Source organism: Planococcus citri, chromosome 2, assembly GCF_950023065.1.
Source record: "Planococcus citri chromosome 2, ihPlaCitr1.1, whole genome shotgun sequence".
In the NCBI taxonomy this organism is placed as follows: domain Eukaryota; kingdom Metazoa; phylum Arthropoda; class Insecta; order Hemiptera; family Pseudococcidae; genus Planococcus; species Planococcus citri.
Window position 1 is genome coordinate 34452549 of NC_088678.1, and position 13795 is coordinate 34466343.

Here is a 13795-nt window from a genome sequence, read left to right on the forward strand (position 1 = left end):
GCTCTTTAAACAGCAAAGTGAGGAGTAGGTAAATTCTTTTCTCTCTGATGTACAAAAGGTATGTGCACTGTGTACATTTTGTGGTGAATTTCAAGAACTTTTATCCAAGAAAATTTGAAATTTTACGATAGTTAATACACACACAATTTGGATATTTTGATGCAAGTAAATTGAGCGACGATAAAAACCCTTTTTCGCGTAATATACTCGAGGGAAGGGGAGAGATTACCTGAATGAAAATTTATTTTGTTCCCAAAAGGAACCATGGAAAGCGGTCACGTTCCCAAAAAAATTTTGTATACGACAAAAATTCGCATGATTCAAAAATATTTTTTAAAAGGATATTTAAATTGAGTAAATTTTTGCAAAATATAAAATTTGAGAACCACTTCTCAAAATGTACAAAAAGTTAAAGAAATGATATTAAAAATTTTGGGAACATTCCAAGCCCTCCTCATTCTCCTTCTTCTCCCTCCTGCCTCCTCCTCCTCCTCCTCGTCCTCCTCCTCCTTCTCCGCCTTCTCAAATACCACATGCCTTTTATTTGACAACTGTGTTCAGATCATTCATTTAAATTTTTCGCCGAGCGAATTTCCACAATTTTCAAGAATTTTGTACCACGTAAGTAAACATCTCCTCCCAGTGGACTACCTATTCATCATCTGAGGTTCGATTACCCATTTCTTTCAATTTCTGATTTCAGGTTCAAATAAGTCGATAGGTATACCAACAATAAAAAAATGACTAAAAATGACTGAATTGCTGATTTGCAAAATTTTGCAGCGTATATACTTCCTGCCCCTCTGAATTGTTCATCGTTTTAAAACACTCCGGGCATATGGACCCCTCTCTTCTCTTGGACCTTCCCGAGCCTGAGGTCAAAACTATGCCCCATGCCCCGGTTCGTCTCTAGACTCTCATACCTTGAATATGGCCAGAGAATTTATCTCAATTATTTTATTGTAAAAAAGTCGTTCGCTGGTTTATGGTCATATTATCCCCACTCCTGCATTCTAAATTGGACCTTATCTGAGGTCAGAATTATTTTTTAGTGGTAAGTAGCTTAGTTCTACAAATTTTTATGTTTTTGAGTCACAGCAGTCCTGAAATCAAGACGATGAAAAAATCGATTTTTTTCTATTTTTCCCTCGGTTTCTTGGGAATAGCTCCCCTGTAATTTCTCACGGTCAAAAATGTGTCGTAATGAAGCAAATATCTATTATTCAGATTTTTGAAGTGGCACTAATATTTTGGAATTAGATTTAAAAATTTCTCAATTTTCATTAGTAAAATTTTCAGAAAGCCAAACGAAGGTATCACATTGAAAATTTGTTTCAATTGCAAAACTCCCACGAGCCCTATAATTTTTCGAATCTGTGCCTTACTGCTCGATCGCGTGCACTTACCAATCGAATAATATAGGTACATTCTAAATAGCTACTTTTTCAATGTCATTTATCCTACTTAACTTTTGTGACGAGCGTATCGTATATGGCTGAGGAAAAAAAGAGAAGAGATCGTCTCTTTATGCGATCATTTATTGTGCTATAGAGTCATTTGAAATGTAAATATGAATATTTATTGGGCATATGGGAACAGTGTCAAGACTGGGGATGATTTGTAACTGCGACTTTTTCGTCGTCTCTTCATTGCCGAAGTGATATAAGTTGAGGAAAAAAATTCCTTCGCCGAGTTCGATGTCGTGCTATATTTCATTTTAAATATTATGATACGCATCAACACTGGTAAAATGAGCATTTTATGCATGGCTTATACCATATTTTGTCGGTGCTGTTTTTCTCTCTCACTCTCTCGCTTCCTTCTATTTTGCCGCCTGCTATACACGAAAGTTTTTACAAAATTCAATTTCACCAGCATTCCGTTTATATGGCCTATTGAAAAGTGTTTTTCCAACCAATAAACCGTGCCGTGAAATTTCCTTTCGATTTACCGCCTATGTCTTCATTAATGATTTAAAAAATTGCAAATGCGTGAATCGAATAACGCATCAAGCATCGAGGTAAAAAAAAAATATCATCCTTTTCGAATAACCCATCACCGAAAGCTTACTTGACCTATTTTTCTTAATATAGTCGAAAGTATTTTTACTTTCAATGTAACGATGGAATTTTACTATAATAGTCTCAGAAGGAGGAAAAAAACCCGCAGCATTTGTATAAAGTATCGTTAAATTAGCTATATATATAAAATATTATATATGTGAGAAAGAGAGAGGAAAATCATATAGAAAAATAAATCTTTTATAGATGATTTGTTGAGTCATAAAAACGATTTCTGATCTGCATCGTTGTATATAAATATGGCGAAAATAGGTAAGTACAATGACCACACAGCGATCGGTGTTATTTTGGCGGCAATAAAAATATTTCAAAAACTCGCTTTTCTCCTTTGTTGGAGAGAAAGCGCAGAAAATATACCACGTATTACGAGATGCCTGTGTATTGGATGCCTTTGATGTAAAACCCGAGCCGAGCGTGGTTGAAAATATTACTTTTCGGCTCGTATACGAGTAGAATTGTGTTGGAATAAATGCACCGCAACGTATAGCAGCGCCTTTGCTTTTGGGGGAAAATTCTCAAGTGTCCATGTGCCTTGATTTCTAAATGTTTAATGAACGTTGCGGGTAAATGCGCGCTAGAATGTAAAATAATAGATGATATAAATTTTATATTATAGCAATATCTTAACGATTTTCCTATCACGAGTACCTAGTACCACCTTACCTACCTTACTCGCAGAGAGCGAATCGTCCTATCGTATTACGTTTCACGAACGTATAATACCTTTTATGAATCTTTTTCTCTCAGTTTTGCCACGAGCTTTTCTACCTATCTTTTGCGAGAAACAAATGCGAATACTTGGTAAAAATTCAAACCTACGCGAATTTCGTTTTGTTGTTGTTTTCAAAACGTACGCATAAATCGAGTTGCGAGCTTAACAGACTTTTGAGAATTTTCTGTTTATTCGGCATAAATTTGTATTTTTGTCAAGTGAAATAGTTTACGTTGAGAAAGTTGCAAACTGAAAAAAAAGGCTATATTTAGAAAAATTTTTCGTGTTTTATTTTTATTTCTCATCAAAAAAAAAAAAAAAAATGATTCGTTGGTAGGTACCCTTTTTCGGTTGTATTATTATTAAGCGAGTGTTATTATTTTTTACAATGTAAAAGTTATTCAGCGAAAAAATATTTCCAATTTTTTTATTACTTTTGTACTTTGACGAGCAAGTATAAAATGAAAAAAATTTAGTGCCGAAGAGTTTTGAATCATCTTCTTTGTTAGATGCCTACGTATTCGAATTTGAACTCGAAAACAAAACAGGAAATATTAAATTGAAAGCAGCGATAACCCTAATGACGAAGGTAAAAAATAATAAATAGGTAGTCAATTTTAAAAATAGAATTGTTTTGCGAAGACTTTGCATAATCAAAGGGAAATGTAAAACTGAGTTTTTCGATAAAATTTGTAGGTATGTAGGTACATATCTTGGAAGTTGTGAATTGTTTCCTGTTTCGCTGCTTAAAAAAGAAGCAACAAAACATTCAAGTAGGTAAATACCTACCTACCTACTAAAAAAAACACAGAATTTGAATTTTCAGCTACTCAATTTGATTTTTTGATATCTTAATACACGAGGTGTCCACCTCTCATAGTACCTAACCACTGTCTATTTCATGTTGAAGTTGTATGGATTTTCGTCTCATCTCAGAACTTAAGGAACTTAGTCAAGTTTGCACGAAAAAATCCTTTTCAATTTTGGCAGGTAATTTTAACTTTGGGCCACTTAGCAACTATGAAACGTTCAGTTGTACTTTGCGGTGCCAAGTAGAAAATTTAATCCAAAATTTGGTCAGTTATTTGCTTATTGTTAGATCATTAAGAGAAATTTGTGTAACCAGATTAAGTATAAACAGGTAGGTACCGGAGAATACTTGTTGAAAAGTTTATCGCTTTCAACATTTTTAATACTTAAGAATTTTGAAAAAAAATCTTTACATACAGGGGCGGAGTGGTATGTGATGTCAGGAGCCCCGAGCCTTATGTTTAAACCGAAGAGATACTAATTTCACCCTCTTTAGACTTGAGTTTTCGCATGCTTTTGCCCTTTGCATCGCTCGGGCCTGTTTATTTTTCTTTTATTTCAAAACTGAAATTTTTAAACGCTTAAAATATTCAAATTATTCTAAAGTTGTAAGGTGACAAAAAAATAGACTCATCATGAAAAAAAATCATTTTCTATGTATCTCTCAAAATATGATTTTTTTAAAGCTTTCGCCCTCGCTTCGTTTTGGCTCCTGTGTTTTTTGTTTCGAACTGAACTTTTAAAAAAATGTAATTATATTATCTAGTAATTCAAATTCTGAGAAATATTTAAGCCAAAAAACGATTTTTTCTACCTGAAAAAAACATTGTGTTTTTTTTTACTTCTCGACACAAGCTTTTGCCCTCGCTTCATTCAGGTCTGTTTGCTTTTCGTTTTTAAAATTAAAATTTTATAAAAACTCATCATACAAATTCTAAAATTTTGGATCAAAAGAAATAAACAAATTTTCAAAACGTTGTTTTTACCTTTCGAAGCCCAAATCATGGACAGCTTTTGCCTTTGCTTCGCTCAGGCTAATTCATGTATCTACGAGTATAACTAAAAAAAAATACAGAAAAACTTGTTCAGAACTTCCATAAGTTTAAAAGAGAAAATCACAATTTTTTAAGTACCTATGTCAATTTGGCAAAACTGTCATTTTCATAATTCATTTGTATTTCATCTTAAAAACTCGTCATTTTATTCGGCAAAATTGGTATTTTTTTCTCACACCAGTCTGCATTTATGGTGAGGATACCCATCATCGTCAATCTTCTTTCACCTCAAAATTGGGGAGGGGGTGTCTATGGCCCCAAAATTGGAGTTTCAAGAAGTTGAGTTTTCTATTATTTTTGTAGACCCGAATTTCAGAGTTATATCACTGACAGTATCGCTTTTTTTGGTGGTGCAGTGGCACAAAAAGCACAATTTTGAGTAGATACTTTTTGAATTTTGAAGATGGGCTTACCTGGAGAAAAAATTTGAAAAAAAAATACCAATTACAGTACCTACTCATGCAAATTATATTTTTGAAAGAAAAAAAAATTCGTGTGCTTGAATTAGGTTTGGAGATACGACGGTTTTAAGTTTTCTTTTGTCAATATGTATTTCCCCCTGAGGGGGGCCAAAAAATTTTGAAAAAATTCACGTTGCTAGACTCATGTTTCATTTTGGATGAATTCAAAATTTGTTATTCAAAAATTTTTGAAAAAATAGTTTTTTTTTTGCCATTTTGGGCAAGGGGGAAATTTTTTCGGCTCCAAAATTTTTGTTAAAGGTACCCAACAATGTTTCATCAAAATTTCGAAAATCCAAGGACAGGGGCATTTCACTTGTTTTACCCGGGAAAACCCTTTCGATTAGTGATTTAGAACAAGGATTAAGAGTAGTTTTCCAAATTTTAAAATTTTGTTCACTTGTCTTGTCAGTATGTCAGTGTCGTTTTTGACTGATTTGTTGATTTTAAGCAGACCCGTTCAGTTTTTGATGACGACAGTTTAAATCGAAGATAATTCGATTAGTCGGTTTTTCAGCGATTCATTCGTTCGTGAATGAGTTTTTCTCGTCTGAGCGAATCGTTTGCGAACGAATCAGTAAAAATTCTTGTTGATAGATTGAAGAATGTCTAGTTTTTGCTATACTTAGTCCCATGTTTCTTTTATTTTCATTAGTGACTCTGAATCATTCGCTCGTGAACGAGAAACCAGTGTTCCCTACTAGCAAAATAAATCGTACATAAACAAATCATTAATGACTTTTACCGAAGTGGTAATTTTTTGAAAATTTTTGAGTCGTCAGTCGTCGGATATAAAATCAACCAAAAAGTCGGCCAACTCGACTTTCTCACGCAAGTTTTTTTCTTCAAGTTGTTTTAGAATGATGATTCTTGAATAAAGTCGATTTTTTGGAGTGGGCGAGCGAATCTCCTGATAAAAAAGGTCATAAAAAGGATCATAAGGACTTATTTTTATAATAATTCTGAAATACCCACCAATAATAACCAAAATCTAAGTTCCCAATTTATCTTGTTTCTATGTCATGAAAAAGTGATCATTCTTCGGGAAAAAGTTGAAAATCATGATACGTAGCGTACCATACCTTTACCATAAAGCGTTCAAAAACCTGCGATAAAATTTCTCAGATAAAAACCATAATTTGCGTCGTGCATATCTTTGCATACAATTCAAGTATGTATTCGTATGAGCCTACCATATTTTTCCTAATCTAATACCTAATCTACTTACTATGTAGGTACCGCAACTTATGGTCATATTTCATATGGAATTGTGGCCTAAATATTTACTCTGAATATAAACAATTTTCGGGCAAATTAGGGAATAAAAAGTATTGTAAGCTACTATGGTATTAAATCAGTCCACTTAATTTCTTCTGATCGATGCCCAAGCCTAAACAAATACTTACTACCTGCCTCTCATCATGTAAAAAAAACTTTTCCGGATTAAATATTCATACCGAGAAATAGCAGAATAAGCACGTTACTAAATGTAAGTTCAAGTTCATGATACGTACAGCTCGTCATACCCCGAGCACTTCACTCAACGATCCTTTCTTTATAATGACCGACCCGACGACGACGACAACGACGTCTACTTCAATTAAGAAACAATTCTGGGGTTTGTTTCTTTTACATGTGTCTACGTGATATGAAAACGCCAACGGGTAATTTCACACATTTATTCGGCTTTGTTAAACGACTCACTATGCATGTTCATTACACAAACGCATGTTGACAAAAGGAAAATGAAAAAAGCTTACACACTCTGCAGCTCTGGTTGGCTGCTCGAAAAAACTGCGGCTGGTAATACAAATCGGCGTAAATTTCTTATACAAAAATGGGTACCTACGAGACCGAGGTTCGTGGACGATTTATGAACACGACGTCTCATAGACGCGAGGTCTTCAGGGTACAAAACAGAGAGAACGGTGAAATGATACGAGAGCATTTATCCAATTAAATAGGTAAGGCAAAATTGCAAACACACAGTTTTCTCCTATAACCTTATTCGGTGACGTCTACTTTGGCGGCGTTGGGGAATTGTTACCGCGCGCATGGCGATAAATCCGAACACATGGGACACGTGGTGTGGAAAAATTGCTCCGCTAAGCGATGACGCGAATATTCTAAAAGAAAATCCTTCCGAAAAGCTATAGCGTAATGCGCTGCGTGAAACTTGCAACAGATTACATATTCATATACGATACAAGCGCGTGTCAGCGATACAATGCGGATGGCTATGCACACATGTGTTTTGTTTCTATCAGACCCAGTGCCACGGTCATCTACCCAGCTCTTATAATGCTGAAATCCGACGTAAAATATTCGTCTTGTGTTTTCCTCCTTCCTCTGCATAATCCTCGATGGCGGGGTTCTTCCACACATTCGTGTTTCTATATTGTATGCTACACAGCGTCGTTGAAATTATATCAAGTTAACTGCTAGTTGGCCGAAATAACGTCACGAGATCGAAATTGCATCTTCTAAACGTTTACGTAGGCAGTCAACGTATCGATGAAACTACATAGGTACCACAGAAACTATACGAGTAAAACCTTTCCACAGCTATCATAATGCATTAAAAGTATACTGAAAGCGAAAAATTCGATTATATTTGAGAATGTGGCGTTTTTATTCAGGTACGAGGTCCGAAAAAATGGAACTGAAGTGAGATGGGTGTTGTGAAATCTCACGTAGCGATGATATTAGTGCTTTCGCTTTATTGTTATTTGACCTAAGACCATTATTTTTTTGCAGGCGATTTCTTTCCTACAAGTAACGTAAATGATGACGGGTTAGAAACGTTATAAGTTTTCTTCTTCAAGTGCGTATGAAGAAAGGACTTTAGGTACTGAGTATCTATTGCAAAACCGGTGATAATAGTGTCAGATGCGTTGAAGCTGATGTGAAATTGTTTTATCGAACTCTAGGTACGTGCCAAATCTAAGAGAAGGTTCATCATGCTGGTGTAATGCTGATTAATATCAAGTGGGTACTGGGTACCTACCCCTACTGTAATAGGTACACAAATTTCATCCTAATTTTAAGACTCTTGATCATGTTCACCCTCAATGTGATCACAGCACAATACATGTTGAAAAAACAATTGCAATGCAATTCTCCAAAAACTACCAATATTTTCAAATCTCAAAAAATTACCAGTAATTTTCAAAAACTCATCAGTACGTTGGTAATTAGGTAACCACAAATTAGCTGTCATTTTCCTAAAATTACAATTATACCCAACAAACATTTACCATTTAAAGAGCAAGATTTACCAAAAATTCACGAAATTACAGGTTATTTACAAAAGAATACCATGTCTTACAAACATTAACTACAAATTTATAAAAAATTTCCATTACAAATGATTTACTCAAAATTACCTGGTACTAACAGTAGTTCATCAAAAATAGCTGATAATTTACAAAACTTACAAGTAGTTTACCAAAAATTACCGGTAATGTACCGAAAAATTACCCGTAATTTACCAAAAAGATTACCTGTAATTTATCTAAAAAAATCGAATTGTAATAATTACAATTCGATTTTTTTAGATAAATTACAGGTAATCTTTTTGGTAAATTACGGGTAATTTATTAAAAAAAAATAACCTGTAATTTACCAAAAAACTGTCCAAAGTTTACTACCTAAAAAAATACTTGTAATAGACCCGTTCACGTACGGCTGTTGTGTGAATGTAGTGGATGTCTAAGCATTGTTTTTCTTATGCAAAAGTTGTGCTGGTGAACCCGGTTCACCGGCCCAACTCAAGAAAAGAACTCTTCGACTACAAAATATTAGTTGAATTCACGCCGTACCCGTACGCTTATTAAAACTGAATATCTCACCATGAACCGGTCTATTTACCAAAAATTTACCCATTATTCTAATTTACCAAAAATTCACCCATAATTTATCCAAAAATTACATATAATTTACCAAAAAGTTACCTGCAGTTTACCAAAAAGTTACCTGTAATTTACCAAAAAAACCACCTGTAATTTATTCAAAAATTGATTGTAATTTATCAAAAAAATTACTGGTAATTTACCAAAAAAATTACTGGTAATTTACCAAAAAAATTACTGGTAATTTACCAAAAAAATTACTGGTAATTTACCAAAAAAATTACCTGTAATTTATCAAAAAAATTACCTGTAATTTATCAAAAAAATTACTTGTAATTTACCAAAAAAAATTACCAGTAATTTATAAAAAAATTACCAGTAGGTGATTTACTAAAAAAGTAAAAATGACAGGTTGTTGTCACTAGAGGTAGTCTCTAGGTAGTAGCTCAGATGGATCATCAAGAGAAGTCAGTCCCCTAGGACAAATGAGAAGGCAAAGACAACACCAGGGGTATTCTGCGCATCCATGTCATGTGGGGTGGTAACATGTTGCTGTTTGATGGACTCAGAATCGATAAATATGGCTAAAGCAGAATTCTCCAGTTGGGGATGGATGGACTCAGTATTGATAAACATGGATAAAGCAGAATTCTCCAGTTGATGGAACGATGAGGAGGAGTGGCAAGTTGAAGGTCAAGCCTCTACATAAATATGGATTACAAACAAGAATGCATAAGAGCTGCAGAACACCAACAAATCACTCGTTCCAGCCCCAGGGAAGCGCAAGAGCTTCAGAGTGAGAAGGTAAATACCACCACCTTAAAAGGGGCAAATTTGGCTAAGAGAGTAAATCCATTGACTTTTTTTAGATATGGACTGCTCGCAGTACATAAGCCAATGGTCTTGAACATAGTTCATCAGTTAGTTGAGGTTTGGCTTCTGCGCATGCTGGAATCTGAAAAATGACGTTGTACTAGGTGATGACGTTATACCTCCTGCACCTCTGTGTAACCATACCTGGGTGGTATAATGTCATAACAGAGCTGGTGCATGCGCAGATTGCAACCCTTGACTTACTATGTTCAAGACAATGGCTGTATGTTGAGCTGATGGGCCACTAGCAGTCCATATCTAAAAAGTCAATGAATAAACCCCAACTGAAAATCATGCTGGAAGGCAACGGGAGACCAACACCATCCATTACTTTCCCTAGAATTATATGGACATCAATTTAGTAATGCCCCTAAGTCTCTGTCAGGCTGATTCTCATCTGCCAAGGCAGCCCGATAGGGTGCTAAGAATATGCGGAGTCAAAACAAGGCGGAACAATATCAATGTCGCAACCTGGAATGTAAGAACTTTGTATAAAATTGGAAAACTTGCTAATGTAATTATGGGAGCCAGGAGATTATAAATTGATGTACATATTAGGAAAAAGCGAGACCTGATGGACTGGAAATGGCAGAAATTGGGCAGATAAAGACTATGAAAATATATGTCATCTCTTATAAAGGAGTGCGATGACGACGACCTAGGTAATTTACAGAAATCTACCAGTAGGTATTTTACCAAAAATTACCAGTAGGTAATTTACCAAGAATTGCCAGTGATTTACATTTACCAAAAATGAATAGATAGTAATTTACAGAAAAGTACTAGGTAGTAAATCACTAAATAGGTACTTATTGCCAGTAATTTATGAAAAGTTACCCAGACAAAAAAGAACTATGTGAATTGCCCAAAAATACCAGCAAATTTACCAAAAATGACTCTGTAGTAAGTCACCATTTCATCAAATTTACCACCGATCTACCTAGGTAGGTACCTACCTAGTACCTACTGAAAATAACCAATTCTCCAAAGATCACCAAAAGTTACCAAAAAGTTGAGAAAAATCACCAGTAATTTAGTATCTTATGTATTTAAATTTAGACTTTGACATCCTAAAATTAGGTAAAGACTCCATCGTACCATAATCACGATAAATTCGTCTCTCTTATACTTAGATGATTGATAATATCTGGGTCAATGCTGACATTGCTGACGATCAAAATAAGTAATCGGTGGCTAGATATTGGATAATATTCCAGAACATAACTCGAATTAATCTGTAAATGATAATTTAATCGTTCGGAAACCCTTATACACTATATGGAGAGAGAAATTTCTTTTGACCGAAAAGTTTTGAAAGTGCGGCGACAACACGAAGAAATACTGAAGTCGAACTCGCATAGAATTAAAAATTAAAATTTATTGTTGACTGGGTATTTTGGAACGCGAGCGAAGCAAAAACCGCAATAAAAATTTTAGTTTTGTTCGAATGATAAAATTTTACTTTCACGCCAAATACGTCCCGAAAGCGTTGTATTTGCGAACGAAAAATTAAAACGTTCGCACTGTCGATAAATTATTATAGTATGGCCGTGGTTTTATACATATACTTACATTTTAAATGATATCGACTGTTAGGCGTACTATAGATTTACAATGAATTCGTGCACATTTTGCCATTCTAGATTGTCGCTAAGAGAAAACTATAGGTACTTACCGTTCGATGTCTTCCATAAAAAGGCACCCAATATCAGTAAATTCAGCGGTAAAAAATACGGCATCAATTTGTTTAACATTTTGTGGCCTTTCTAAATTACACGTTTTTTATGAATGATGAGACGAATCGAAGCTTTGTAACATTTCATTTTCGCTCAACTCTTCTTCGTTCGTACATTTAATCTGTAACAAGATAAACGAAACGCTTCAGTTAGAAAACCGTAATCGTGCAAATTATATTTTTTTCTGACGAGATAATACCTAAACTACAAAGAATCCCGAACCGAAAAAATTCTCAGGTCAAAGTTTCTCGTCAAACGAAACGTAAAAATGTACCGAACAGGAATACCTACCTATCTGCAAAAAACTTGAATCATTAAAAAAAAAACTTCAAACTTTCCTGAGGGAAATGAAAAATTCATTATATGTACCTTTTGAAAAGTTGCCATTTTTTTTCTCTTTCGTGCTATATATTTCTTTAATGACGATCGTCGAACGCATTTCATTTAAATAAATTAAAATTGTCAAAAAAACGTCATTTTGTACCTACGCTGGGCTGGTAGGTATTGTTTTTATGTCGTTGAAGAAATGAAAAAAAATTACGTGAAAAGACTATTGAAGAATAATTTGTTCTAAAGTAGAATACCCACGTGTTTTTTTACTGCATGTTTCAAAAAAGAGCCAATAATTAAAATAGCTTGGTAAGTACATTGAACGGATTTCAAAAAATTGGTGTTCTTTACGAGTAGGTATTTCAAGAAAAATCTTCTTTGGACGATTGGGAAGTTGAGCTGATTTTCTCAAACACTTGCGATGAAAAATTTCGTTTAGGTAGGCCCCCCTCTCTCTCCCTCAGTGTGATATGATCAATTTCAAGTTAAATAGATAATTAGTAATACATGAAAGTCACAAATAATCTTATGTTTTGTTTTTTATGGGTCATAACACCAACCTACCTACGTACTACACCTAATAAGTATGTGTTGTTGCCTTATCTTCAAAGTTCACTTCTGTAAGTATAACCTATTTAATAATTATTAGGTACCTATGTTTTTTCTGTTTTGTGAGGTTACTTACTTTTATTAATGAATTAATTAGGTCGAAAATAAATAAACCAATCGAAGAAAAAAATTTGCAACTAATAAAGCTATTAAAATTCTAACCCAATTGAAAAATATTTTTCTTTAAATAAAAAGTCTCAAGTGTAGGTACCTGTCAATATATTCCGTTTTGATTTCTCATAACGTATATTACCAATTTTTGAGCTCCAATCGATTATTAAGATTATCACTCTGGTTTTCTATTAGTAAATGAGTAAATTTGATCAAACGCGCGCGTTCAAAGTAATACCTAAGCTTTTATCATTGTTTGACATCTTCAAAGGGGCGAAAAAGTAGTATTTCATTTTAACCAATGAATTACGAGTCTTTTCAGTTGAAGGTTATTGTTAGATAGGTTTTAAGATATTACCTTAGGGGAGTAACACAGGCGTGTTTTCGAATTATCAATTAATTACATATTTGCAACGATTCACTTCTTTCTCGCTGTGTTGGCTATTTTTCGTTCAGATGTGAAATGAAAACGGCGGTGGGGTATTCTTGGAAAAGCTTTTTATACGTCTTGAAGTATAAAATTCGGCAATGTCGATGGAGTTCGGAGAAGAGGGATGAGATCTAAGATGGGTATTGCTGTGTGTCTGAAAATTCCACGCCTGTAATTTTGTTTAAAAAGTGAATGTTGAAGTTCCTTTCGAAGGTTTATTGAATTCTTTTTGTGGGGTTTCTAATCATCAAATGGACCAGAATGATGCCGATCTTAACAATTACCTTCTTTTCAGCAGTGTTCGAAGAAAAAAAAGACAATATATTTTGGTAAATTTTTGAAAATCAAAAATGGTCAAAAATGCGAAAAAGTTTTCTGGGTGGATTTCTCACTACAAATGCAAAGTTAAAACATTGTCTGCATTAATGTCCCTATTGCATAAAAACGAATATCCACAAACCATTCCCCCTCCCCACCTGTAATTTTTTTCGAAAATTTTTATAATATTGAAACTATACCTAATGAAATAGATTTTTCTTTTAATTTTCAAGCGATTTTTAAAGTTCTTTTCTCTATCTTGAAATCATATCCGACTGCAAAAATTTTGAAAATAATTTCGAAAATTTTGTTTACAGTCATTTTCAATTTAATTTTAATGAAAAATTTTTTCCAACTCATTGATCAAAATTCTGCAAAATTTGTAGCCATTCAGAAGTCTTGAAAAAGAATAACTCGA

General features: G+C 34.0%; 1 protein-coding gene across 2 annotated transcripts in view; it reads right to left on the reverse strand.

Moving 5' to 3' along the window:
• The window catches only part of LOC135835524 (zwei Ig domain protein zig-8-like), a 415219-nt gene that overhangs the window by 368506 nt on the left and 32918 nt on the right, over window positions 1-13795 (reverse strand). For both annotated transcript variants that reach the window (XM_065349790.1, XM_065349789.1), the window contains exon 2: window positions 11519-11700. In XM_065349790.1, the coding sequence (XP_065205862.1) occupies window positions 11519-11597 (79 nt within the window). In that variant the 5' untranslated portion in view covers window positions 11598-11700. The remainder of the gene's footprint in view (window positions 1-11518; window positions 11701-13795) is intronic.